The following is a 25,658-nucleotide window of genomic DNA, read 5'->3' on the forward strand; positions in this document are numbered from 1 at the left end:
ATCTGACAATGCTTCCAAAGTTAGATCTTATAACATGATTTACATAATTTTTCCAAGGTTGTGGTTTTTTTTTTTATACAAGAGTAAATATTAACTATATTAAATTATAAAATCAATGTAGGGTGGTTTGATTCGGCACTAGTGGATCGGTTGGGGATGATTCATGGTAAAAAAAAGGTAACTAGAAACAGCTATTTTCAAAGTAATAAGGAGCAAAAAGTCAAGCACTAGATATTCAGTAAGGCCACATCAACACACAGAAGCTGAATGACAATAAAATCATAACCAAGGTTTTAAAAAACACTGATTAAAAGGAACACAAACATAGGAGATCTCAAGGCAAGAGCACATCAAACAGAGTACATCACAAACATGTAAACAAACAAAAAAACAGAGCTTCCTGCCGAGTAATATTGATCACCATGGGACAAAATCACTCCTGATTTGGCTCACTTCCTGTTTGTAACCTTGACTCAAACTTTGTCAGAGCCACGAGTCTGCAGGGTTATTTACTCAGAAACAGATGGTCTATTCAACGGTCTTACAATACAACTCACAATCAACTGATACATTAATAGACCTCTCCAAATGTTTCTTAAATCTTTCATCTCTACATGTATGGCAGCCATTCCAGTGTCTGTTGAATTCCAACACAGAAAAAAAAGTCAGTAGTTTATAGAATACAATAAAAAAAAAAGAGAAATGTCATTTAACTCAAAGACATATCTGTAAATAATAAACCAAGAGAAAAGGATAACGCTGAAGCGGCTTCTAAATTTTTCCCGCGGTTGTATATTGTAAAAACTGTGCACACTCTAACCTCTCAGCACAAACTGATCATGAGAGCTTCCTGCTCACGGCAGCTTTCAATCTGTGATCATGTGATAAGTTTTAGATTCTACTTAAGCAGCAGAAATAAGTGAGTGTTGATTACAGTTTAGAGGCTTAAGGATAAACAGGACGTACTAAAACGTTTACAGTTTCTGAACAATTGTTAGCCACAAGTCAGCTTTAATGGGTTTGCATCGTGAATCTAATAAACCGGTCTGACATTATGTTGTGTGCTGTCTGAGTATTAAAGTTTTGCAAGGAGCAGATAACGGCATCAAAAACACACTTTCACATATGAAAAGGTCGGACCGCATACACTTGAACATATTGGCAATTCACTGAAAAGCAAGTCAGGCGTTATTTTAATGAACCCAAAATGTGTGTGGTTGCATATCTTGGACTCATCTCTTTTCAATTTACCCAGAAACCGTTGTGCGAGCTGCCCCAGCACATTGCAGATATGAGAAGGACATAAAACAAAGCACACAAAACAACAGGGTGCCAACAATTTTTAGTGCTTACCGTCACAATATAATAGAATAGCACTTGAAGGCCTCCTTTTTTTTACAGGCTGGAGTCCCAACTCCCCATGAATTTTGCATGTGTGAGTGCACGAGATATTAAAGAACAGGACAGCCATGTTGTAAAGGACCTCTCTCTGAACTCAGTTTTCTCTGCAGGCATGTTCAGTAACAGCTGAGGCCAGCAGGGGTTCTGCCCCGCCGCCCCGTCATTAGCTCCTCCACAGCATGCTCCCAAAGCTGCTCCGCTAATGGACGCCAAAAAACTCAGCCAATCCGCCTAATGCGCACATGTGGAACTCATATTCATAACACAATGGATGCATTACCCCTCTCTGCCTCAAACACCTTGCACCCTCATGTGTAGAAACAATGTGCGTTCTTCAACATCGTTTACCCTCATTTTATTACAAACAGAGAATATCCATTCCAAACAGGCACAACATACAATATAAAAAAAACACATTTTTTTAACCATAACTTTTAGTGCTTAAATATAATATACACAGTTTTTTATCCTGGGAAGCAGAGGTGATTTACACATTGAGTGTGTGCTGAGTCTTTCTATGCTCTGTCTGCAGACTGGGTAAGATTAGTCATGTTTGACATGACTACCAGAACCTCACTTCTTATTGTCAAACACACAGGTAAAAGTACTGCATTTAGTAAGAATAAATAGGATAATCAGTTAAGACTTCTGTAATATACAATGTTATTTAAAGTAGAAAGTTATATAATACCCCTACAAATGACGGTTAGCATATACTATCACAGTAAATATGGTTTCATCAAAACCTTCACAAATATCCACAGAACACCAGCACTTTCATCATATAAAAATAAGTTATATAAATCTGCATAAATATTTTACACAAAAACACTTATAAAATATGCTGTCTTTTCTGACACGGTTACACACAACAGTTCTTACACTATTGGTTATTAAGAACATTTTCAGTTTGGTGCTTGTTAAAAAAAACATTCTTGAGTTTTTGATGAAAAAGAGTACAAAATAAAAAAAACTGTCAAAGTCCCGTTTTCCACCACGTCTGAACAACAGCTCAGATATACCAAAGTGAAGAAAGAAAAACTGCAGCACGGCCAAGTTTCACTTCCTTTTATCGCCACTTCAATCCCCCCGTTGAGCAGACACAGATGAAGAGCGTCCCATCCCATAAAGACAAACCTCCTATGAACACGCATTTCCCCTTTAGTGTGGAGTCCACAGACGACCCTCTACAGGCTGAGCACAGAGACAGGAGAGAGGGACACGGAGAGAGAGAGAGAGAATGAGTTGTGTGTCACGAGAGAGATTACAGCATGAAAAACAAGCGTTATCCTGGATGTTCAGACTATCACACTTCCTTCACAGACACATTACAGTGTGTATGGAGCTGTTGCTGGACTGAACTACTGAGGTCAATTATTGGAACAATGAACAAAGGCCAAATATGACCTGATGTTTGAGTGAGACGAGGGAATGCCAAGGGTCGTGGCTCCCAAATGGCCTGTCTCCTAATTAACTGGCTTCACGGTTCAAAGGAACTGTGAAACTGTGGGCGATAAGTAATCATCTCCGATGATGTTTCACCACAGGAGGGCCGGAGCCCCGAGTAAAACCGCGAACGCACGAACATTACCATGCCATCGAGGCAAAAGCCTTGTTTGAGCTCCATTATTGCACAAAGATTATGGACATTTTAAGTGTTTTTCATACTACAGACAAAAAGCAGTTGAGATAAAAAGCAGGAGTAAGGCAGCAGCTCTGTGTTGTCTGCATACACAGAACTACATTACAGGCACGGCTGATGTGACATTAATGCACCGCTTCATCTTTTATTCATCACCCTATCCGTTCTGTATCTGAGAGTAAACACAGTACTTGCAAAGCCACATCTATCATTGGAAATAAAGTCCTTATTTAAGACACATTCAAATAAAATAATATTTAACTCAAAATTAAATTAACTTTAATATGCTTATAATACCTGTTTTTGCATTAAAAAAATGCAATGCAAAAACAATTACAATATGTGCATTAGACTTATCATATTCAGCAATACAAGAAAGAATGACTCGTCTACACAAAGCATTATGTTTGGTTCTGTTTCTGTTCTCCCATATCCACTTTAAATTCTGTATTTTTGGTCACATAGAATAACTTTTTGCAGTTACTGTAATTGATTAGAAGATATAATAATGGTGTGTTTGAGTCAAACACACTCCATTGTGTATTTTGGGTGCAGATATATTATATCTCAATTAGTCCCTAGGTGTATTTTGATATATTCTTATCACATGTTCAACTGTTAAAGCTTACCTGCGTTTCAGTCTCTTTTGAGGAAGTGCTCTGAAAAGACAGGAAAGAGTGTGTGAGGCCACTTTGCAAAACATCTCACTTTGTCTGATGTGCTCATGTGTTTGAGCAGATTTCAGTCCGGCAGGACTTGTGATAAAGTGCAGTAACCTCCACATTGTTGAAATCATGTAATCCTGGACTGCCACTACGTCGGTCTCTTCATGCCACCCCATTCACGTGCAGAGAGGTTCGAATCCCCTGCTACAGGCACCAACCACCTCATTTGTTTGGGGATTTCATGCATTAGGACAACCTTGACATAAACTGGCTGAGTGCTGACGGTTATATTCAACTGTGAAACCAGAGTCCAGCAGCAGCCCCTGCAGTTACTGAGCCTTCAGGTCTAATTAAAATCAGCCAGCCTGTGTACTGATCAGTGCACTCAAGAGCCATATATCTCCGGTAAGATGACCACTCTGTTATTTTAGGCACATTGTTCCTCTTTCCGGATTCATTTTTAGCTTTTTATGGTGTGTCATAAAGCTAACTTGTTTTTTTCACCTCAGTGATGCTTAACTAAGTCCGCACAGGATTCAAATAACATCATAGTTAATGTTTAGTGGAAAGAGGCGCATTGAAGACAGAGACACATATAGGCTATGAAGTTACAGTTGCATGCAAGCAAGAAGTGAAATGTCCTGCTTTAAAAATCGGTAAATGTGATGATATCCCCATATAAATGGATTGTTTTCATATTATTCCACTTGGATGATTTTACGCCTAAATGCAGAAAGTGAAGTAAACATTTATATTACAAACAACAGGCATTTATTTATTTATTATAATTGTGGGAGCAATTCACCTAGACCAGGTGCAATGTTTCCTTCCACACACACCAAAAGAGTTTTTTCTGCATTTGTCTTTTCTCTCTAATTTTTGAAATCAGGAGTTGGTGCCATCTGGTGGAACAAAGTCTTAGGATGCCTAACACACACACATACACACACACTGTTCATGCACAGGTGTGGAGGGCAGAGGATGAGCATTCAAAAACACTTTGTTGTGGTCCTTAAATGCTTCACATATTTACACCTGGGCAACATGCGTTTAGATCTACAGCAGTATGTGTACGTGCACAAAGAGGCATCACACACACACACACACACACACACACACACACACACACACACACACACACACACACACACACACACACACACACACACACACACACACACACACACACACACACACACACACACACACACACACACACACACACACACACACACACACACACACACACACACACACACACACACACACACACACACACACACACACACACACACACACACACACACACACACACACACACACACACCCACCTATAGATGTTTGGGTCTAGCAGCATGGCAGCATCCTGCGGTAACTGGGATAAGTGCACCACTTTAGTCTTCAGCTGCGACCGCTCCGTTTCATTCACCCACACATCAGGTAATCTGTAACACACACACACACACATGCACAGAAAGGACATGTGGTCAGGGTTTGAGCTCTAACAAGAAAGAGGGAGAGAAAAGGGGGAGTTCGGATGGGAGTAAAGTTGAATTCAGCGGGTTGAGAGGGATGGACAAAGAGCCTCATTGAGTCCAGCGCACATGTTAACACCTTCCTCGGAACACTGAGTACATTTCCATAAGTCACACACACACACACACACACACTACTGTACCCGCATCAGTGTGATCCCCCCACCGGTGAAAAAGGGGAGTGTGAGCACTGGCGTGGCAAGTCGAGGTGCAGCAGAAACAAAGAGCTTAGCGAGTCTACTGCACCTCCCCTCCTTCATCCAGCCCGCCCCCCCCCCGTCTCCGCCCCCAGCATTCCCCCCGTCACCATGTGCGTCATCACAGGAGCCCCCAGAGAGGCGCGAGCACACGCACACACACACACACACACACACGGCAGGCAGCCACCCAGCCAAATCACTCACTCACATGCCGAGTCAGCCCATTCAGAGTGGATGTGTGCAGGTATCACATGCATCACATTCAGCACAACCAGGGAGCAGGTAAGAGAGGGAGGACTATTGAAAACGGACAAATGAAGGACAGGAAGAGACAGAGTGAAAGGGAAAGCGGAAAAAGGAGTGGCTCATTTTACTGTACAACCACTTGCAAACAGCGTTAGCAAACCCTTTTAAGGCATGTTTAAGAAGCGGGAGGGCGGGGTTAGCCATAAAGGACAATTAAATCAATATGATAAAGTTCAGAAAGCGACAGCAGTTTATTCGTAATCTACCAATATGCCTCCTGAAATGCTGTTTTGAACAAAATCCTTGAAGTTTTCGTTTTAGAAGCTTCACTAGATGTTCATCGTTATCACATGTGGGCATTGCTGTCCGTCCCCCTGTGCCCTTTTAAAGAACACATGCACGGATATAAATCAGGCATTGTTGGGTTTTTTAAACAAGAATGTGCACAACTACAATTATGTGTGCATGTTAGTGTCCAGAGCAGTCAAAAGCCCAACTTACTGCTTCGCTAAAAAAAACAAACAGCTGAAGACTAACATTTGAAAATCAATCACAATGAGTCCAAGTAAATGCTACACCCATTAGTCTTTGATTAAACTTAAAGAAGTACATGAATAAAAGTGTTTTCTAAGAAGGTCGTCAGTCTTAAGATTACAAAAAGAAAGTGACAAAAATGTGAAGGTAATTGTGCCAAAGTGTGAGGAATACAGTCGATGCACATTGTGAGTGGGAGCACTGGTGGGTATTTAAATAGATGTTGTGGTGCATGGCAAAAGTGTCTCTATCCCCTTTAATGGAGAGGAGAGAGTAAAGAGGAAGTTAATAAGAGGCAGGTCCAAGACGAAAAACAGTGCCCTTCAGAGCAGCTCAGAGTTTGGGTTAGTCTTGAGTTAGTGTCCATGTGTTCCACACACTTTAAAATGACAAACGAGGACCGAACGAGGGTTATATATGCAGTAAACACACGTGTGTTTGAGTGTTCACGCTCACATGCTCCTTCCACTCAAGAGTCCACGTAAACATGTCCGAGGGAGTGTGCCACGCTACTGATGAGTTATTATATTCTGATGGATGTGAGGCACACAGTGGGGTGGGGGGGGAGGAGTCACCATATCAGGCACATACCCAAGTGTTCATATCCCTCCCCCACTCACACACACACAAACAAATAGATTTTCAAACACCCAAAGGCTCCATTCAGTCACAGCAGACCAAATAAAGACAAATGGATTTATTTTATTTTCCAGAGGAGACCGTTTTTTGGCTTGCCTCTTTATGAGCCAGAAATGTATATTGTGAATGAGGCCTGTGTGGGGGGAGCGGCTGGGGGTGCCTGCCAGAGTGAAGCCCTGCCTACCTGCTTGGATTGATGACTGGCTCCGGGCCTTGAAGCTCACAGTGGTGACAGGAGCACTAAGTTCATCACAAAGCAGCAAAGTGTATATTAAATCACCAACGCAAAAGCAGCAGGAGGGACCGGAGGAGTTCAATGACCATAGAAACTCTGTCATCCTGAGAGCGCTCAGAAAGATAGTTCAGGGACTTCAAAGGTCATTGAAGCTGAAGGAAAAATATAGGGCTTATGGAAATATGCATGTTGTGAATTGCCATTGTTAACCGGGTAACAACCGAAGATCCTTACACACAGAATATCACACCTCCGACTTATCCATCAATGGGAATTATTAATGGATCAAAAGGAAGCCACTGCATACTCCGATAGTTTAGTGCATGCAGAAAAGTAAAAAACAAAGTAAAAAGGGTTTCATTAGTTACTGCTTCTCAGACTCTAAGATGATTTTCTCAGGCCTAATTGAGGTTTTATTGATGCATCATGAGCAGAAGTTTATTAGTTTTTACAACCAAATGTTTAAAGTGTTATATCTCTTTATACGTGTTGGATGGTTCCTGTTTATTTAAATATCTATCTATCTATTATTTTCCACAAAATAATAATTCAATTTGTTTGGAAAACACACATTCATCTTTTGATATTATCTTGTAAATTGGTACATATATCCAATGTGTTACTTTTCCCAAGCTCTACCAGAGTGATATTCTTAATGCACTGTTTGTAACAGTCTAAATATGAAAGGAAAATAAATCACAACAAGCTCACCACGGTTGAAGAGATAAACCCATGCACGATAAGCACCGTGTAGTTTGTATCAGAATGATGTCCCAGCATGCACCCAGAGGCTCGAGGCGTTCACTGTCACCGACCGTGTAGTCTACCGTTTGTTATTCTGAAGCCTTCAACAATATGCACGGGAATCCATTCATTCATCCATCAAAGATTAGACGGCAATCATGGCTCTAAGATTCTCTCCCAGCCCACCCACCCCCCTCTCCCTCCTCAGCGAGCCGCCGGTGGTTCATGTTCACAAGGGTTCATGTTAATCAGTTACTCATTAATCCAAATGGAGTTAATGAGTGTCAGTCAGAATGTGAATGGTTTGCTCCAGCATTAATAAACATGACTTCCCACATTCACACAGCTAATCATTGACCCCGGAGTCTGAAAACACTCACGTTCACCAACATACACACAAACACACACAGAGCGCTGCACTCGATGTTGACCTTGGTGTTGAGGGTCACAACACTTGATGACTGAATAAATGACCACCAGGTTAGACACTAGGACATTACATTTAGCCCAAACTAAACATTAACTTGGCTCAATTGAAGCTCACCACCAACCAAAACAGTTTACGCTAAATCAGTCCTGTGAACAGGGATCCCAAGCCTGTCAATTGTCAATTCATATGCTGAAGCCATGTGCATCAGCCTTTACAAACAGCAAGGCCTAGCATTTAAAAAGTATGCAGGGTGGTATCCTTTTTCAGCTTTTACACAAGCAAAAACAGTGTGTTTATCTCTGTATTTAAGCTGAAATTGTTAGCATGTCCGGCTTTCTCGCTGGGGACTATCATATTCAGGTTAGAAGCAGCAACTTTATCCAGTTTGAGTCAATTTGAGGCAGGTTACATCCCTGTAACCCCATCAACGTCATTCAAAATATAGCTGCAGACCACAAAGCAATAAAAATGCTGTGTCTTTATTTCCATGACTTCCAAGTAGGTCATCAAATGATCAGGATGCCACTGATTTGCCGGTGACGAGTAGCTTTAGCCATAAGAGTGATATCCAGCCAACACATTCTTATAGGGTAAAATCGCTTTTACAAGACTACAGTTTTAAATCAAGTCTTAAAACTTTCCCAAAGGGTTCAGCTGACACATTCATACCTTCATATAATGGTCAACTTTTTTTCTGTAGGGAGACGCTGCCTCTCAGAATAAAATATCGTTGTGTAGTTCCTCTGCAAACTCGCTGTGAATTGGTTATGCCTTTTTATGACCAGAGCACTTGCCTGCCGCTGGGAAGTGTATGACGTAGCATCACAGATTAATCCTGCATGTACCAAGCCAAAAAGTATCCCTCTCTTGTTTTCCATTTTTGTTTAATTATCCCCCCATAATTCACTCTCTGTTTTCATTCTGCCTCTTCTGCTCAATTCTCTCCCCCACAACCATTTTCTTCCCACTCCCATTTCTCACCTTCCTGCATTCTCCATCTCCCTCATCCATTCAGCCTAAATCTGTCTTTTAAACTCAGTATCAATCTCCATCAACGTCTCTCTGTTTGGAATTAATCTGCCAAGTCTTTCCTGATCACCAAAGTTCATCTTTCTCTACTTCCCCCTTCCCTTTCATTATTTCTCCATGCACAAGATTAAACTCCCACACACAGGGCGAGGAGGAGATAGCAGAGGTGGATCAGAGAGGGGAGAAGGAAAGAAGAGGAGTAAGGATGGGATGATAAAGCACCAGAAGGCTGAGAGAACAAGGATTTAGCTACAGTATGTTCATGGATGGCCGTCAGCTGCAATCTTCTACACGATTCATCATCTGGGTTTCCTTGCAGTGCCACTAGGCCAAATGTATTTTTCTCTTTGTTTTTAAACCTCTTCTTTGTCTATTCTGACCCTTCTCCTCTCTCTGCTGACTTTTTCCTCATCCCCTAACCTCCTTTTCCTCTTCTCTTTCATTCTTCCTCTCTGATCATACTCGGGCTGTGCAGTCAAACTCTTCAATGGGAGTGTTGGAAGTTTGGTGGGAGCTTCCTCTGAGCTCTGCTGAGAAGCAGATGGCGTTCTGTGGAGCTGTAATTCCTACGGGACAGACCGATTTCCTCAGCACAGTGCCGAACCTGCATGCCCTTCCACAACATTGTCTCAATGATTTGGAGCTGAAAGAGCAGCCAATGTCCACCTCAAGTTGGAGGAGGCGCCTGGTGCGATGGGCATTAATTACCAAGACTGGGATTTTAAGAAAGAAACGGATTAGAGACTATAAAAAGGAACAGATTCATCCTCCAAGTAATTTTGGATGCTGCACCAGCGTTTAAAAAGAAAGAAAATTTCAGTGGATCATCCGAGTAAGGCGAAGCCAAGCAGATGGTAAAGAACCTGTGCCACACCAGAGAAAGACAGAGCCCGACTTTAATGGCCAAGTACAGTCTTCTGAAACTATGAACATGGATATCATAACACAGAGAGAAGATGCTGGCGGATCATAGTGAGTTTTGCCCTCAGCTCCCTCTGAGGTAAGCCCTAGGGCCTGAAGCTGGGGTGTGCTGTGGACTATAACAGGACCCAGAATCCTCTCACAGCACAACAAATATTGAATCAGCAAACAGAGGAAGGGTGAGAGGATTTATAGCGAGCCCTGGTGTGGAGGAAGGCCACCATGTTGTTTGCACAACTGGATGGAAAGGAGAGTTGCAAATCAGACAGAGATACATGTACATTGTTGATGTTCCCTTGCACATGCAGGGACTCTGCTGCTCAAAAAGGAAATGTTTGTGTGACAGGCCCAGGCTTTACATGGTAAGCATGTGCAGGAGATTTCTAAATGTGATGGCGAGTTGCCTGCTTGTAGTTCTGTGACATTTTAAAGGTCATCTACAAATCTCAAAAACTGTTTATAGCCGTCGTGCATACAAACCCATGACCTCTATATACAAAGCAGTACTTCAAATTTACTTTGAGCAGTTCCCCTACATGGATAAAGCTACAATGAATAACGTTGGCACTTCAGTAGTTAGGTAATCTTGCAAGTTGACCCAGAATTAATCTCAAGGCAACTCATCAGCAACAGGGGTTTCAATACACTCTCGAAATTCTTCTCTTTGGCACCTCAAAGTAATAAAGACAGACTAATTAAACAAATCAGAATTTGATCGTGAACACTCGCTTGAAACCGTCAGTTTATTTTTGTATTTTATTTTAAATACTAGCTGGGGTAAAGGTCTGTGGATATCTATGGTTAATGCAGGTCACAGTTTACTTACATGTCCTCAGGTGTCCAATGCAGGAGGACCTTCACCTTGCCAGATCCCTCTTTCCTTCTGGCTAGCACCTGCACAGAGAACACAACAAAAAAAAAACAATAAGTGCTAAGATACTCATTTAGTGACTCAGTTAGTTTGCCAAGTAATCAGTAAAGATCTTCCCCAGTGGCGCACCACCAATAATAGACAGGGGTTTATAATTAACCTACATATTACGGTTAATTTTCAGACAGCTTGTGATTTTACAAGCGTCAGATGTGCATAAATGTGTTGTCTCCTATTGCAACACTCTCTCTGAACAGGCTTCAAAGACGTGTCCCTGTCCTGGCCCCGTCTCTCCGATGTATAATGAGGCTACATGCTTCAAACATTTCACCAAGTGATACACTGGCTGATCATTACCCGAATAAGAAAAGTGAGCGCTGTTAATTATGTATGCAAGAGCTCAGTGAGATTTCTATTTTCAACGGGATCCATCCCAAATTCCTCTGCAACACGCTGTAAGAGAGGAATTCAGAACCAGACAAAACTTAGATATCTCCCCAGTATCTGGACTTAACTGAGAACGGCTTATCAGAGCTGACATTCTTGAGTGCCAAAGAGATAGACATGGGCTGCACACTAAGCAGTTATCACCATAAACAGGTCACTGTTGTTGTGGATTGTGTCAGCACCAGCCCTTCAACACTTCAGACAGCAGTGTGCGTCAGACAGACACTACTTTCTAACGTTTTCTGCAGGAACACGGCAAGATGTGCTTCTTTTATCCGTGTTTTCGTCACCTGGTTGAACTCGAAAATATTTAATCTGGAATAAAATGCACACTTTAAAGCCTTTCTTGCTATGCAAATACTCTTGAGAAGATACAATGTTTCCAGAATAGTCGGCCCTTCTCGTAACACGCATAACATTTCATCTATTATGCTGTGTTGGTTTATAGTAAAACTGGTCTGGTATTCACACAAATATTGTCAGTAGGGGGAAAGTAGAGCCAGAAAAATAACCAGGAGAGTCAAAAATAGCCAGAGATATAACCTCTTGCGTCAATTGGATTTTTTTATGTCTTAGGAATGTCTATTTTAAGAAAAGGGAATGAGCTCACACGTGAAGAACTTCGCTTACGCACATGAATATCTGAAATGATTTCTGTGACTCGAGGGACCGGCTGCGGCTTTGATGGAAAATGGTTTGAGGACAGGAGGGACGAGGCTCCACTGAGACCAGAGACACAAACAGAGACCTAGAATCACTCTCCTACTTATCTTAAAGTTTCTCTTGCCCTCCCATTTATAAGAAAAAATGTTTTAAATTGAGGTTTTTTGAATCTTTTTATTTAAATTTGTTTTAACTCTCTGATCAGAAAATATTAGCCTTTGCTATTTGAATTATTGTGTTTGCTTTCTGCCGAGCACAAAGAATAAACATATTATTTATCTCTTTCAGGAACTCTTTGAAAACTGGCATGCTAGAAACTACCCTTCTGCCATGTTGCTGTGTGTACTGGAGGCGCAATAATAAATGTGCAAATCTATTCTTATAATCTGATAAGTTTCCAGATATAGAGGCGTCTGGTATAAACAAGTTTAGCTACATTTTGATTGACTTTTTGGAAGAAATATAAAGGCTGTAAGCAGATATGTATTGTGTTGTTGGATTGGAGCATCAAAATATTTGTCTGAGAAGTTTTTGCAAAAAGCAGTCGAGTTGGAAAATCAACCCTGTTGTTGCCTCTTGTCTGTTATTCCGTATTCAAGCGTAAAGATCTTCAGAGTGGAAGAGGGAACAAGTAGGGATCCCAGCAGTGCCAACAGAATCAGTGATTAAACAGAAAAATGACTTGAGCATCTCACACTTTACCAAAAGAACCGTTGATGTGTAATCTAAACCCTCCAAGCTCAAAGTCTTAAAAGCCACTTCAACTTCAAAATGTATAGTTAACACGCATAATTATGTTCAGTGCATTCATATTTTGATTCATTTAGCCTTAAGTTTATATTAACTTAGATAAATTGAGCAAATCTCTTGGTTTGAATCATTTCTTCCACAGACGATTGGGCTCATTAAGTAATTCGAAGGAGCACAACACATCATAATTACTCTGTCAATATACGAATCTTAATGACATCACATTTATATTTTTTAATAAACAATATAAAATAACTAAATGTATGTCGTGTTGTTCAACTCTATATACAAGAACTATTTTATAATGAAAGTGTATTCTACTTGATGTAATCCTGGGTATTGTGCAATTTTAAATTAATCTTATCTTCTACACACCCGTTACGTGCTGTCCTGTTTCTCTCTCTCTCTCCCTCTCACCGTCTCCCTACCGGTGCCGCCCCTCATCAGGATTCAGAGAGCTGCAGTGTGTCCCAGAGCGCCTACAGCCGTGATTCATAAGATCTGCAGCTATGTGATCATCCTGCAGCAGAGCTTGATAGCCGTGGCTTTGATTTGAGTTAGACATTTTCCCTTTAAGATGTGGCTTTAGTTAAGAGGTCTGTTTTTCGTGGTGAATTATATTTCAGTTGTTAATAAATGTCCTTACCTTTGCTTATACTTCAGACTTCCTTGATCCTTCTTATTTTGTTGTCCCTCCCCACATCCACTGGACTTTCAGGGAACGTGACAGTGTTCTTTTATTTGTTTTCATTGACTGAAAATAACTAAACTATCAGATACAGCAAGACAAGTAATATACATCTTGACTGAAGTTTGTTAATCCAATTAAAACCTTTTGTATCCTTTGTTTATAGAGATAAACTATGCATCACCATAAATATTAAACCTCTCTCTAAAACGTTTCCAAATAAATCATTAAGAAGTTTTAAAAACTCCTTCCCAGCATTAGCACGACCCATAAATTAACACTGTCATTGCATTTTGTTCTCGTTTATCTGCGTCCATCTTTTAGCTTCCCACCAAGGCTTGGCTTTCTTTTGCCAATCCACTATAGAAAGACACAAGGGAGGAGAGACAACTCGAGACTCAACTGGGCCCTCTTCAGCTTACACTCACCAGCAGCTGTTTCATTGCCCTTTTAATTAAAAAAGCATAGCTGTTAACCTGCGCCCTCAGGCTCCTCACAGCACCGGGTTAATAATCACAAACACAGGCTACACTTGAATACGCCATGACCATGTATGCAAAGGCTGAAGATGAAGAAGTGCTTGTGTTTAAGCAGCATGAAGTGATTTGTGAGCCGAGTGTTTTGATGATGGCAGTTGGTGCTTTAAGGGACCGAACTTAATCCTCTATAGACCCATGAGAGGGAGGAAGGAGGACATAGGGAGTGAACTGTGGATATTAGCGTGGCTGTAAAACAAGGCAGTGCAGACAAAAGCCGGGGGAGGGCCGGCCTGCTAAAACTGGGTGCCTGTCTAGTGTCAGGGGGTCAAGCTGTGGATGACGCAGATTGGCGCAATAACAAAAATATAACCATCATAAACAAGAGTGAGCTGCTCTGGAGTGTCAGCAGGACCACTGGCAAAACTCCACAGAGCCCCAACAGCTACACTCCATCTCCGCAGGCCTGGGAGGGTCCGCTGGGGCCCGTGGACTGACGCAGCGCCGCAGTCCTTCTGCACCACAATCCTCGGGGGACGAGAGGAGAGGAGAATGTATGCCCAACTGGCCAGATCTCCTTCCGATTCCATGACCCTGAACTACACTTAACCCCGTTTTCCTCGTCCTTTCCCTCCAAGTTTCTAGCCATTTGTTTCTCTCCCTCCCCCTGGCTGGCTCTTCTTTCTTCTCAGACTGTGTCCAAATATGCGGTTACCTCTCTTAACCTCTTCCCAAGCTTTATCCCCTTTTTTTTTTTTTTTACTTTTCTTTTAAAATTCTTGGCTCTGGTGAGCAGTTGAGGTTTAAAGGGAGCAGAGCAGAGCAGAATCGAGTTGAAAGGGAACAGAAACAGAAGCTCAACACTGCACATTTCAGGAATGCTTGAATTATTAACAGTGGAAATCTTTTAAAAAAGGGAAAGAGATGCATAAAATGGCCATCTATCTGAATGATGAAAATGTGCACGCATGCATTAGAGACACTATAACCCGCAGGTCCATCACACACGTACATCATCAGTGACCTTGTGGACTCCATGCACGTACACACACACACACACACACACACACACACACACACATCTTCATTTCTAATTAATAAACCGATTATGTTTTAATCTCTATTTTCTGTTTGAGAGATTTTTAACACTATAATGCAGTTGTAGCCAGTTCAATTGAATACATGTGACCATATAATCCTGTACTTGTGTGGAGGTTTCTTAGATTCTTGTTCTACACATTTGATTTGAACTACACGTTATTGAATTTGTCAGCTTGTTAACTTTAAAAAAAGACATGTATTCATATGATGATAATTAATTACCTGTAAAAAACCTTCGTCATGTTTATGCCTTCAAATGTATGTAGAGAGTATGTGGTGTAGTGTTTAAAAGAAAAACATATAGATTCATTCTCTGCAGTATTATTGCACAAGTATTATTGTATTTTGGTTTTCCACATCTGGAAACCAAAATGCTAAATTCCTCATTTTCTCTGCAGACTGTGAGAAATCAGATAATAAAGGCCACATGTATGTACTACGATAGCCGGTGTAAATAGAATCACTGCCATGGAATAAAGAGTAAGTTTCTATAGGAATATAATATACAGCAAATAATACAAATTTGCCGAGCAACATTTGATGATGACCCTTTCATTTTTAAACACTTGTGCAATGTGGGGAGTTGTACAGGAGACACAGTGCTCTCTAGTGGAACGGCACAAGATTAGCAGACTTAAAAAAAAAAGGATTTTCCATACACATCCAAACTGCTGTTACGTGAACCTTACTTTACATATATACTATAACTCAAAAAATAGTTATCATTATCGATTTGTCAGTGATGATGCGGCAATTTTCCTCATCATATGGAACCTTAATGGTAAGCTACAAACAAATCGTATAGCTGATTAATAATGTACCGCACACCGGGATCAGAATGTAGCGAGAACTTAGACAAAAACAAAGCAATTGTCTTTCCTGTGAAGCGTGATTCACAGAAAAACAGCATTGAGCCTTTGGGCGATTCACAAGGTTCATTTCAAGTGCAAGGGGAAGAAAAAAAATGCAGTGATTCTTCAGATTGTGATTCTCTCATGACCCCTGCTGTCTAAAAAGAAAAGTACATGATATAAAAGCCGTTTAAAAGAAACAAACATGATGGGTGTACTTAAAGGAAAACAACCATGCAAGGTTTTTAACTGGGCAGATTGTCTTCAAATGTAAAGTTTTAGTACAATTAAAAGTCAACTGTTAAGACCTTTCATTACGTTTGTATTACTTTTCTTTTAAAGTTTGCCTTTTAAAATAAACAGCCTCTGGTAATTTCCCCCCAAAATGAGACAATGGATCTTTTAACACACATTTCTGAAGTGTTTGTGCTGTTTAAACCCATTATGAATACAGACAGAGACGAGCAATACCAGACAATACGACGTGATGAAGCTGCAGACAGACTCACCGTGCTGTGGAAGACCACACTGTGGCCCTTACCCACACTCTCGATGTGGGTGGCGAGGTTCAGACAGATGGCCCTGTGGCGGATAGCGTCCATGGTTTGGGCATCGAAGAAGTCGTGGGGCGTCGCTGGAGGAAGAGGAGAAGGAGAGAGTCAGATGAGAGCTGAGTCAGGCAAAAAAAACACAAAGGGCTCCAACTGTGGTTCAATATATAAAAATTCCACGGCTTTTCCAAGTCTTTCTGTAACAACCCATAACTACGTCAAAGTCATCTAATTACTGTAAAATGCTGTTCCTTTGTGGTTTTTCATTGTTGCTTTGCACCAACTAAAGTCAAAATGAGGTCGATGCAAAGCACTTTGTAGAATTGTATTCCAAAAGTATAAAACTCAGACCGACGACTCTTATAAGTTGCATACATTTGCTTTATTTGGGATAAACAACCAAATTAGCAGAATGAAGGTCAGAGTAGGTGCCTTGATGTGGCCTTTGTGGCCTTGATAATGTTAAAATCTCAAAGTGGCTTTAAAAGCGTCAGAGCAGCGGTCTGGGCTCTGAACTGCATTAGTCGTTGTAGCTTGGATAGGTTACGTGCACCTCACACGCATCATTCAATCATCATTGTAGCGTCTCGCTATAAGAATACAAGGAGGCCTCGTGTCTCTTTTTGTCCGTGAATTTATGCACTTCTGAAACAGGCTACTGTCGTCCGTAACCACGCCAAAACAACAAAGAAATATGTTAATTCTCTCTCTCTCCCTTTCTCTCTCTCCCTCCCTCTCTCTCCTCAGTTAGTCACCCTTCTAAGCAAAACACACTGATGACAGCAGGCCAGGTCTCGGCACCTCCAGCTAATTCACTACAGTGTGAAACAACTTCACAAGGTTCATGTGAATGAAATGCTTTTTGGCATTCAACCATCAACTGAGATGTGAAGAGTGTCCTTAAATGCTACACAAAGGAGTCTTTAAAAAGGGCCCCTGTTCCAGCTGGTTTACAAAATATCAGTAATGGCCTGGGAAAAAAGGACATTTACTTGGATGGATGAAAACTTTAAGCAGGTTTTGAGTTTCTGTTTATGTTCTGGGAGGTATTAAATATAAAAGTTATGCTTAGGGAGACAGTTGGCAGAAACTATAAACAACTTTGTTAATGTTCTAAAACATCCTAAACAAATGGCTGGTCTATTCATCTTCAATTTAAGGTTTAGGATTCAGAGTAATGGATATTTGCGACTTTTCTTGAACACAGCAGGTAATAGAGAAATTGTATCCGGTTGTGATGTTTATTGTGGATACTTTTATATCACACACATTTTTAAATCATCCAGCACTAAGATTACCAGTAAAGTGTTCAAGTAGAAAAAAGAGCTTGGTTTGCATACTGCAGAGAGATGCCATCTCAGGCAAAACATGTCACCAGTAAGCTAAGTACAACTATATCTGCAATTAGATTTTGTGAAATGCGGAAAGTTGCCATGTGGAGAATCTGTATCGCTACAAGCGTATGTGCAAGTTTGTTTGCTTGCTGTAGCTCTAGCTTATCCAACAAAGAGATGTGGGAGGTTAGGAGCCGCCTAAGTACAACAAACAGCCGTTCGAATGAACAAAAGAAGGAAATCACAATAAGAAGCATTTTTAAAGGGTTAGTGTGTGTGCGTGTTCGGTACGTACGTAGGGAGCACCTGCGTTTGTTCTTGAGCTTCTTTCTTTTGTTGAGCCCTGCCTTGGAGGGGGACTCCTCCTTGAGTTTGGCCTGGCTGGACATCTTGGAGGAGCTCTGCTGGCTGAAGTGGCTGGGGACGTGACGAGCTAACCCCCCCTGGGAGGCAAAGCTGGTGTTGCAGCCACCGACTACACACTGCAGCAGAGCACAGAAGCAGAGGTGGTTCGGTACACTTTCCACTTCACAGGGCAACATGACAACTTTATAAACAAAAGAATAACACAATTTACTTTAGTCAGGAGCGTTGCAAAACAAGTACTTGGTACATTGATGTATTATTGAAAGACGCTATCAATCTGGCTCAAATTGCCTTTTTTTTGTGACATCATGTTGTGAACTATAACCCCAAGTAGTCCTCGAATTTTCAAATTGTGTAATTGGAAATTTAACAACATTTAAAGGCATCTTGACTTATTAGCACCTAAATCCGGTGTGAGTAAGGGCTGTTACTCTCTCATGGCCCTACATGAACTGACAGGTTTAATCGCTGTTATATAGATTAGATAGCCATGTAACAAAATGTTATCATAGCAAGATACACTCATTTTGGAGAAACAACTGCAGACATACATTGTTTTAGAGGTGTACTGTCTGTTTGTTTTTTTTACCTTGAAGGGTTTGTCTCCACTGTGAGTCAACATGTGTCTCTGGAGCCAACTCTGACTGGTGGATGGTGTGTTGTAGACCTTACATCCCTTCCATAGACACACAAACACCTGAGGGACAAAGAGAGGAGACAAACATGAAAAGGTAAGATGACAAGACAGCTTAAGGATGTTGGTTGGATAGAAAGATATTTAAATATTTCTTAAAATCATATACATATGCACAATTTATATGCATATAATTCACAGAACACACAGGTCTTATAGGGGACATTTCTTCCACAGAAAGTAGTTCCCATGCCGCAGACATATGAATTCAAAGGTTGCATGCAGTCCAATTTCATCAAATCTTTCAACCGTCTTAAGCATTTTGACAGTTAATGTTAGGATAAAAAGGGACATAATCTTGTTTTGGCTACCTGTCAGACCAAATAAAGGACATCAATACGAAGCCTGCCCAAAAGTTTAAAGTATACTGACCCCTCCTCGCTGCCCGTCGACATGAATGCCCCTGATGTGCTCTGCCAGGTCGGGACTGGAGTTGAAGCACTGTGGACAGAGGTCCCAGCAGCAGGGGTAAGCCACTGTCTTCACCCCGGAGGAGCTGGCATTGCTCTGTCCGTTCATCATAGCAGGTGTGGAGCGCCCACTGGACACTGTGCTCTCCATCTCCATCAGGGTACTGCTGATACTGAAGCAGAGGAGAGGGTAGAGAGCGAAGAAGGAGGAAGAGTCCAACTTTTATTAAACATGGTGCTAAGGACATCTTCATAGCTTAGGTCAGGCTTTGCACAGCTGTGATGAACAGGTGCAGGCCAACATTTAATTGTCACTATGCATGTATGAAAGCCATCAGGCTGAATCAGATTTTCCATGCATTCCACTGCTTCAGCACTTATGCCAAATCAATTACATCGGTGGATTTAATGCTCTTACCATGAAATTACGTATTTACTGGAGTTTCAACACCACAAAAAGGCTCATAATTTACTCATCACAAATCCAACAAGTGGGCCTAACTGATCCCAGTTTTGGCAGCAGTCTTACTCATGGGATCAGTGGAGTTACTTTTCAATACATCAGTCACTTTTCCATGGATGTTTGACATTCACTTTTTTTCAACTTTGTATGTGACTAGTTTTGAAGCCAATCCGATATGCAGTTCACACAAGTCCAACAGAATAAACTGAAAATGGAACTTTGAAAATGTAAAAGATTATCTTATGCAGATTGTCGATACCGGGCTCAAATAATTCTAAAATGAATGGTTGATGAGTGTGATTCAATTACTGTTCTCGTGCGTATCATAGCTGATTAACCTACATTATGTTCATAGTTTGACCTATTAACTACACATTCTCTAATTAGCCATTTTTTTCTCATTTAAAAACGTGGATGAAAAGAAACTATCCATGTTACTGTAACCCAATTACACCCAACACAAAACCTGATGTCTCACACCAACCTGTCCTCCGAGTCTATGCGGCTCAGCGGTTCACCATCCGAGGATGAGATCTCCACACTCGGCCGCCTCTTGTCGGCCAGCTCCCCGCCCCCGCCGCCGGGCTTCTCACCATCTTCACACGCTGTTTTGCTCTTTTCCATGTTTACCCCCGAACACCGGTTCTCCTCTACCGGTTCCTCCTTTGCGTCTTTTAATGCGTTATCGTTGGCAGCAGGGATGTTGTTACCATCCTCCGGGCTTGGCTTTTCCTCTGGCTTTCCCTCTGGCTTTTCCTCCGGCTTTAGCTCCGGTTGTTCTCCGGCTGTCTCCCCCTGGTTCCCCACAGCACTGCCGGCTGTCACCGCCTCGGTCGCGGCCTCCTCTCTCTCTGCAGCGGGCTTCTCTTCGCTGGCCTCCGCCTCCACCCCTTCCATTTTCGGTTCTACGCTACTGCGCGGTCCCCCTTTTTCTGGCTCGGTTAGGCCATTTTTTCCCTCCTCGCCGATGCATTGTGTCTCTCCGGGCGGTGCATCGCTCTTAACACTCAGCTCGGGTGTTTCTTCTGGAGCCGCAGCAGACATTTCAGCGGCGTACGTGCCGTAGGACACTTTCGGTATTAACATTCAGCCGTGGCGCCCAGAAACGCTTTTCTGCAGAAGAAGGGCGGGGTCAAACACGCTGTCTGCTCTCTGATTGGTCAGAGGCGGCACGAGGAGGCGAAACGACGATGGCATTTAAACTTTCAATGTGTTTCCAAAACCACACAGCGGGTTTTTAAATATGGTGGTCCGTTTTCAATGCACATGTTTACCAATTAAAGCGAGAGATTTATTCAGAGATAATGCACATTAAAAATGTAATCTGAAACTAACCATCACCCTAGGACAAACAAATATTTAATATGACGTCTGCTCTGCAAACTTACTTTTATTGCAATACTTCTGATTACTTCATTTGATGTAGTTTAGACTACAAATGCTCTCATTTAAAAGTACTTTAGGTTTAACAACTTCGGGAAAATCGCTTTTTCCTGGTGTTCATCCTACTCCAGCAGCACCACTGATTTTCTGTAAAAGCCTAAATCAATTTATGAAAACCTTATCAACTTATCAACTCCTTAGATCCACAACATGTATTACTAGTTACTAACTAGGTAAAGTGGGCAAGCAGCCTGGGGCCCAATAGCATTTTTTTGTTAAGGAGGCCCACAAATGTTTAAACTGGCAACAGCTACTTAAAGGGATTCACTAACTCAAGTTAATTAACCTCTGTTTATTGTGTAGCATAATCAATCATTTCAGGAGCGAAGGTTGTTTTTTTTTCAGACAAACTTCAGTCATCCAACTTGGGCTCTTGGAAAAAAATTAATTCTCCACCACCCTAAAGGCTGTGGACCGAGTTAGTGCAAAATACTGTATAACCATACTCTATAGATAAGTAAATGTGATTTTGCAGCAGCATTGACCACAAGAGGGAGCCACAGTTCTATATTTAGGATGGCTGTCATTCACACTGACGACCGACAGGCAGATTTACAACACCTTATCTTGGTACTTTCGCCTCCAAATGCACCCCACAAATGACCAATTTAATTATTTTCAAGTAAGCTGATAACTATAATTCTTAGTCCATGAAACTCTGATTGTTTACAAAAGGCATTGTATCTTGAATCTAGGATGTACTAACTCATTTAATTTAGTCTCCTTGTGTAAGCATATTTAGTTTTTTACAAGTCAAGAGTTGTACTGTTGAAAGACAAAGCCGAAGAAGAGACATTGCACATGAGTTTGTACTCTTTTATTACATTTATATAAACTGATTCTCGTAGTAGCTTTATTACCAGCTCGTCCACTACAGGTGTGGTAAATAACAAAATGCAACCGCTTGTTAAGAACAGCAACATTTATTCAATATGATATAAAACAGATGGAATATGAACATTTTCAAATCAGATCTAGTATGTAACCATATGTTGGATACATCTTTCCATCCTGCTATACCATGTACATTATATACATAGTGAACCTCTGATAATTACACTTTTTACACACACACACACGCACACACACACACACACACGTGTGATCCACAAACGTTTTCTGTTTATTGCTTTTCACATGTGCTAATCTTTTCTTTTAGTTCCAAGACTTCAAAACAACATTTCTTAAAATAGAACCAAACTCTTATTGCCTTCTCTCAGTTTAAATATATCTCTCAGCAATAAAAAAAGACAGTATAGAGTGACTTAAACATTCACATACTCGTCGGCAACAACGCGACAGGGACTGCACAAGATCCCTTTTTAAATAATTACAACCCAGAAACAGGAAACCTACAAATAATCTTTGTCTGCAGCAATAAAGTGGCTCCTCCTTTGATTATAACGGAGGGATCTACATCTCTTATAAAGTCATCTTTAGTATCAACACATGTTCTTTACAATAAACGGATAAATATGAATGTTGGGTAGTGACCAATGTCTGAAAAACAAACTGAGTGACTTATAAAAGATCTAAATGAGCTAAAATGGTGTGAAAATGTTTTTGAAACCTTGTAGGACAGGTGGTGAAACGTGACTGAAAATGTGGCGTAACACTTTTTCCACAGGCTTTCAGTCTGCTGGCCTCATATATACACAGACAGACGTTGGCCCTTTCAAACAAGAACCTAATAAAACCATATAAATAATAAAAACAACCGTAAAAGCCTTGTAAAAACTGAAAAACTAACTGCAACAAGAACAGAATCACAGCTGTCATGGGTGGCGCCCCCCAAAAAAAAGGCAAAAAAACAGAGAAAATGTCACAGAGAAAATGTTGTTGGTGGCGTAAGAGCTTAAGACGTCACAGTGAGCATACAGAAGTCCGGAGTGTGCCGTTTCACTCTCTGTAGGCCGTGGCCTTGTGCTGATGGGGAAGTCTTCGGGGGAACCTGTTACACCTCCACTGCTGTTTCCTTCATGTGTATGTTTTCACTGAGGCCAGGGCCTGTGCTGCAGACGCAGAAGGGGAGATTTTAAAATAATGGAAAAGGTCATATAATCCTAAAAAAGTAACACTAGATACTTCTTCTCATATGCACTCAGTGGCTACTCTATTACACATGTGCAGGCATCAAGTCTGCTTCAATGTACAACCTGTACAACTGTGCAAAACGTACAACACTTAGTACTTTTACTAAATTTCACTCTGCATTTTGAGAACTAACCTAATTATCATGACTAACATCCATAGTATAAAAACTACACCACTGTATATATTGTTAAATACACATTTTGGTTATACATTGAAGTAAAATGTGACTTTTTCTACTTATGTTAATACACATATTTGTTTTCTCTTCGTCTTCACTTCTTTTGGCACATTTTTACTTTAACTTCTTATGTTTGTTTACATATTTGTATTGTATTTAAAAAAAAACTTAAATGGAGCGTCACAAAACCTAACTGTATATGTTCTACCATCAGTCATAGTTATTAGTACTAGAATGCATTATAATGTCATGTTTGCCAGTAATGAACATAATTGAATCCAGTCATTCCCAACAGCAACATAAATTGCGCATTCTGAAGTTTTAAAGGTAGACTTTATAGCCGAGCTGTGCCTTAAATTGGATTGGATTGTAAAGTGATTGTATATGCAGTCATTTGAGTCTCATTATATAACAAGGAATGGTGCAAAATGAATGAAATAATGTCCCTACGGATACATCGAGTTGAGTGATGTACACAGAAACAATTTAGAACAAATTGATTCTCTACAACAACTGTTTCCTCTCTATTACATTTTCCTACAACTTATCATCAATCCCTTCATTCTGACATGCTTTCCTCCCCAAACACAACAATGAAAACACTTTGGCATTGTGAGTAAGGACAGAACAGGTTGATGAAGGCCTTACTGGTGCCACTACACACACATGAAGTGAGAGCCATCAGTGAGTTGGGGTGTGTTAGGAGACTGTGGTAGGGATGGGGAGGAGGGCGACAGGCTTTTCACTGCAATGAAACAGAGCAACATATGGAACAGGCAGGCACACACGATGACACAAAAACATCAGTAGCTTAATGGGCAAACACAAAATAATCTCTGAATGCAGGAACTAATGAAGAGCTATTTATAAAACAATGACAAATGACTGAACACATGCACAATGAAAGCAGTCCCCAATGAGAAGCAGGCTCACACATTGTTTCATCACATGCATTATTCTTATCACCCCACCCTGACAACATCCTCCCCTTCCTCTCTAGAGATGTACCTGCTACCAGCTTGCTGCGTTTGGAGGCCTCTGCTGCCAGCTCGTAGGAGATATTAATCATCTTCTCTTTCTCCTGCACTGTAACCTCCACTTCAGTCTCCTCCTCGGGGCTTAGAGCCAAACTCGGCAGCACATTCTGCATACTGGAAACACACAAACACACAGAACGCTCTCTGAAATATACAGTATTCAGCTCTGACTAACATAGTTTCAGGAAGTAACACCGTTACCCAAGGACAGAAGGGCACTCTCTTTTAAATCAATTCAAGAGGGCTGACATTTGGACTAAAATGTCGCTGTGGCTCAGACGGGTAGAGTCGCTGATCTGCATGGGAAAGGCAGACGAGCCATCATGGCCTCTTTTGAGACGATTTCTTGCTATCAGATAAAACTTACCCCTCACTTCTAAAAAGAGTTTCATGCCTGACTTCTGCTGGGAAATATCAGTGCATCTGCAAAGTTAGTCCTTTGTCCAAAGCCTTAACAGCTCAGAGAGGCCCGTAAAAAGCTATCAGTACAGATATGGATGATGTGTTTACCTGTTTTTGGCTATGAGGGCTTTGATGCGATCAACTTTCCTCTGCTTATCAGCCTCCTGCTCAGGGCTCAGAGGCTCCTCGGGGTCTGACTCCACATAACGCTCAGGAATCAGCACTTTGTCAGGCACTGAAAGCTGGAGAAACACAAAGAACAATTAATACAACACACCTCAAACATATGAATGGTGTACTATGTTTCAAATAAAAGAAAAAGTGGAAAAAATATCTGAAAATGATAAGAATATATAAATATCAGATGCTCAGTAGCAGGACAGGGGAGGCTGCTCCACATTCTGGGTGTCAAATAAAGAATGGTGCATCACCGAAGGCTTTGTCCTAGAGCAAGTGATGCTTAATGCATGATCAGATAGGAACATAGAAAGTAAATTAAAAACCTATCTTTGTATTGAGGTTTTTAATTTGGGTTAACTTTCAATTCTCACTGGCATCACTGTCCATGGTTTACTGTGTTTTTCTGTTTTGCTTTTACTTTACATTTTTATTTTATTT

At 41.1% G+C, this 25,658-nt stretch overlaps 2 protein-coding genes across 15 annotated transcripts in view; both read right to left on the reverse strand.

Annotated features, from left to right (window-relative positions):
• Nucleotides 1-1,741: 1,741 nt before the first annotated feature.
• LOC134859574 (zinc finger protein aebp2-like) lies at nucleotides 1,742-21,035 on the reverse strand. 3 transcript variants are annotated; one of them, XM_063876116.1, is made up of 9 exons: nucleotides 20,371-21,035; nucleotides 19,386-19,596; nucleotides 18,909-19,016; nucleotides 18,249-18,435; nucleotides 16,578-16,702; nucleotides 11,048-11,115; nucleotides 5,040-5,153; nucleotides 3,673-3,702; nucleotides 1,742-2,595 (listed from the first exon to the last, which is right to left on the reverse strand). In XM_063876116.1, exons 1-9 carry the CDS (start codon nucleotides 20,970-20,972, stop codon nucleotides 2,589-2,591), a joined length of 1,452 nt encoding a protein of 483 aa, XP_063732186.1. In that variant the 5' UTR covers nucleotides 20,973-21,035; the 3' UTR covers nucleotides 1,742-2,588. The 3 variants fall into 3 exon arrangements, 2 of the variants coding, with proteins under 2 accessions (XP_063732186.1, XP_063732194.1); XM_063876124.1 differs by lacking the exon at nucleotides 3,673-3,702; XR_010165125.1 differs by lacking the exon at nucleotides 1,742-2,595 and having other exon boundaries at nucleotides 3,685-3,702; nucleotides 18,260-18,435.
• A 1,096-nt stretch (nucleotides 21,036-22,131) lies between these two features.
• Nucleotides 22,132-25,658, reverse strand: part of LOC134879231 (pleckstrin homology domain-containing family A member 5-like) — a 78,796-nt gene continuing 75,269 nt past the window's right edge. For 8 of the 12 annotated variants that reach the window (XM_063905632.1, XM_063905682.1, XM_063905672.1 and 5 more), the window contains 4 exons: nucleotides 25,149-25,282; nucleotides 24,610-24,752; nucleotides 24,268-24,346; nucleotides 22,132-23,341 (listed from right to left, as the gene is read on the reverse strand). In XM_063905632.1, coding sequence (XP_063761702.1) covers nucleotides 23,284-23,341; nucleotides 24,268-24,346; nucleotides 24,610-24,752; nucleotides 25,149-25,282 — 414 coding nt within the window. In that variant the 3' untranslated portion in view covers nucleotides 22,132-23,283. Of the gene's footprint in view, nucleotides 23,342-24,249; nucleotides 24,347-24,609; nucleotides 24,753-25,148; nucleotides 25,283-25,658 lie in introns of all 12 variants that reach the window. The other 4 variants (XM_063905692.1, XM_063905657.1, XM_063905648.1 and 1 more) reach the window with 2 other exon arrangements.

This window comes from Eleginops maclovinus, chromosome 2 (genome assembly GCF_036324505.1).
Source record: "Eleginops maclovinus isolate JMC-PN-2008 ecotype Puerto Natales chromosome 2, JC_Emac_rtc_rv5, whole genome shotgun sequence".
Taxonomy (NCBI): domain Eukaryota; kingdom Metazoa; phylum Chordata; class Actinopteri; order Perciformes; family Eleginopidae; genus Eleginops; species Eleginops maclovinus.

Coding starts and splice junctions, on each gene's coding strand:
- LOC134859574 (XM_063876116.1), bottom strand. CDS start 20,972: ATGTTAATACCGAAAGTGTCCTACGGCACGTACGCCGCTGAAATGTCT. Junction 16,703..18,248: donor CAAACGCAGGTGCTCCCTAC/GTACGTACCGAA, acceptor CTCTTCCTCCAG/CGACGCCCCACGACTTCTTC. Junction 3,703..5,039: donor CTAGACCCAAACATCTATAG/GTGGGTGTGTGT, acceptor CTGTCTTTTCAG/AGCACTTCCTCAAAAGAGAC.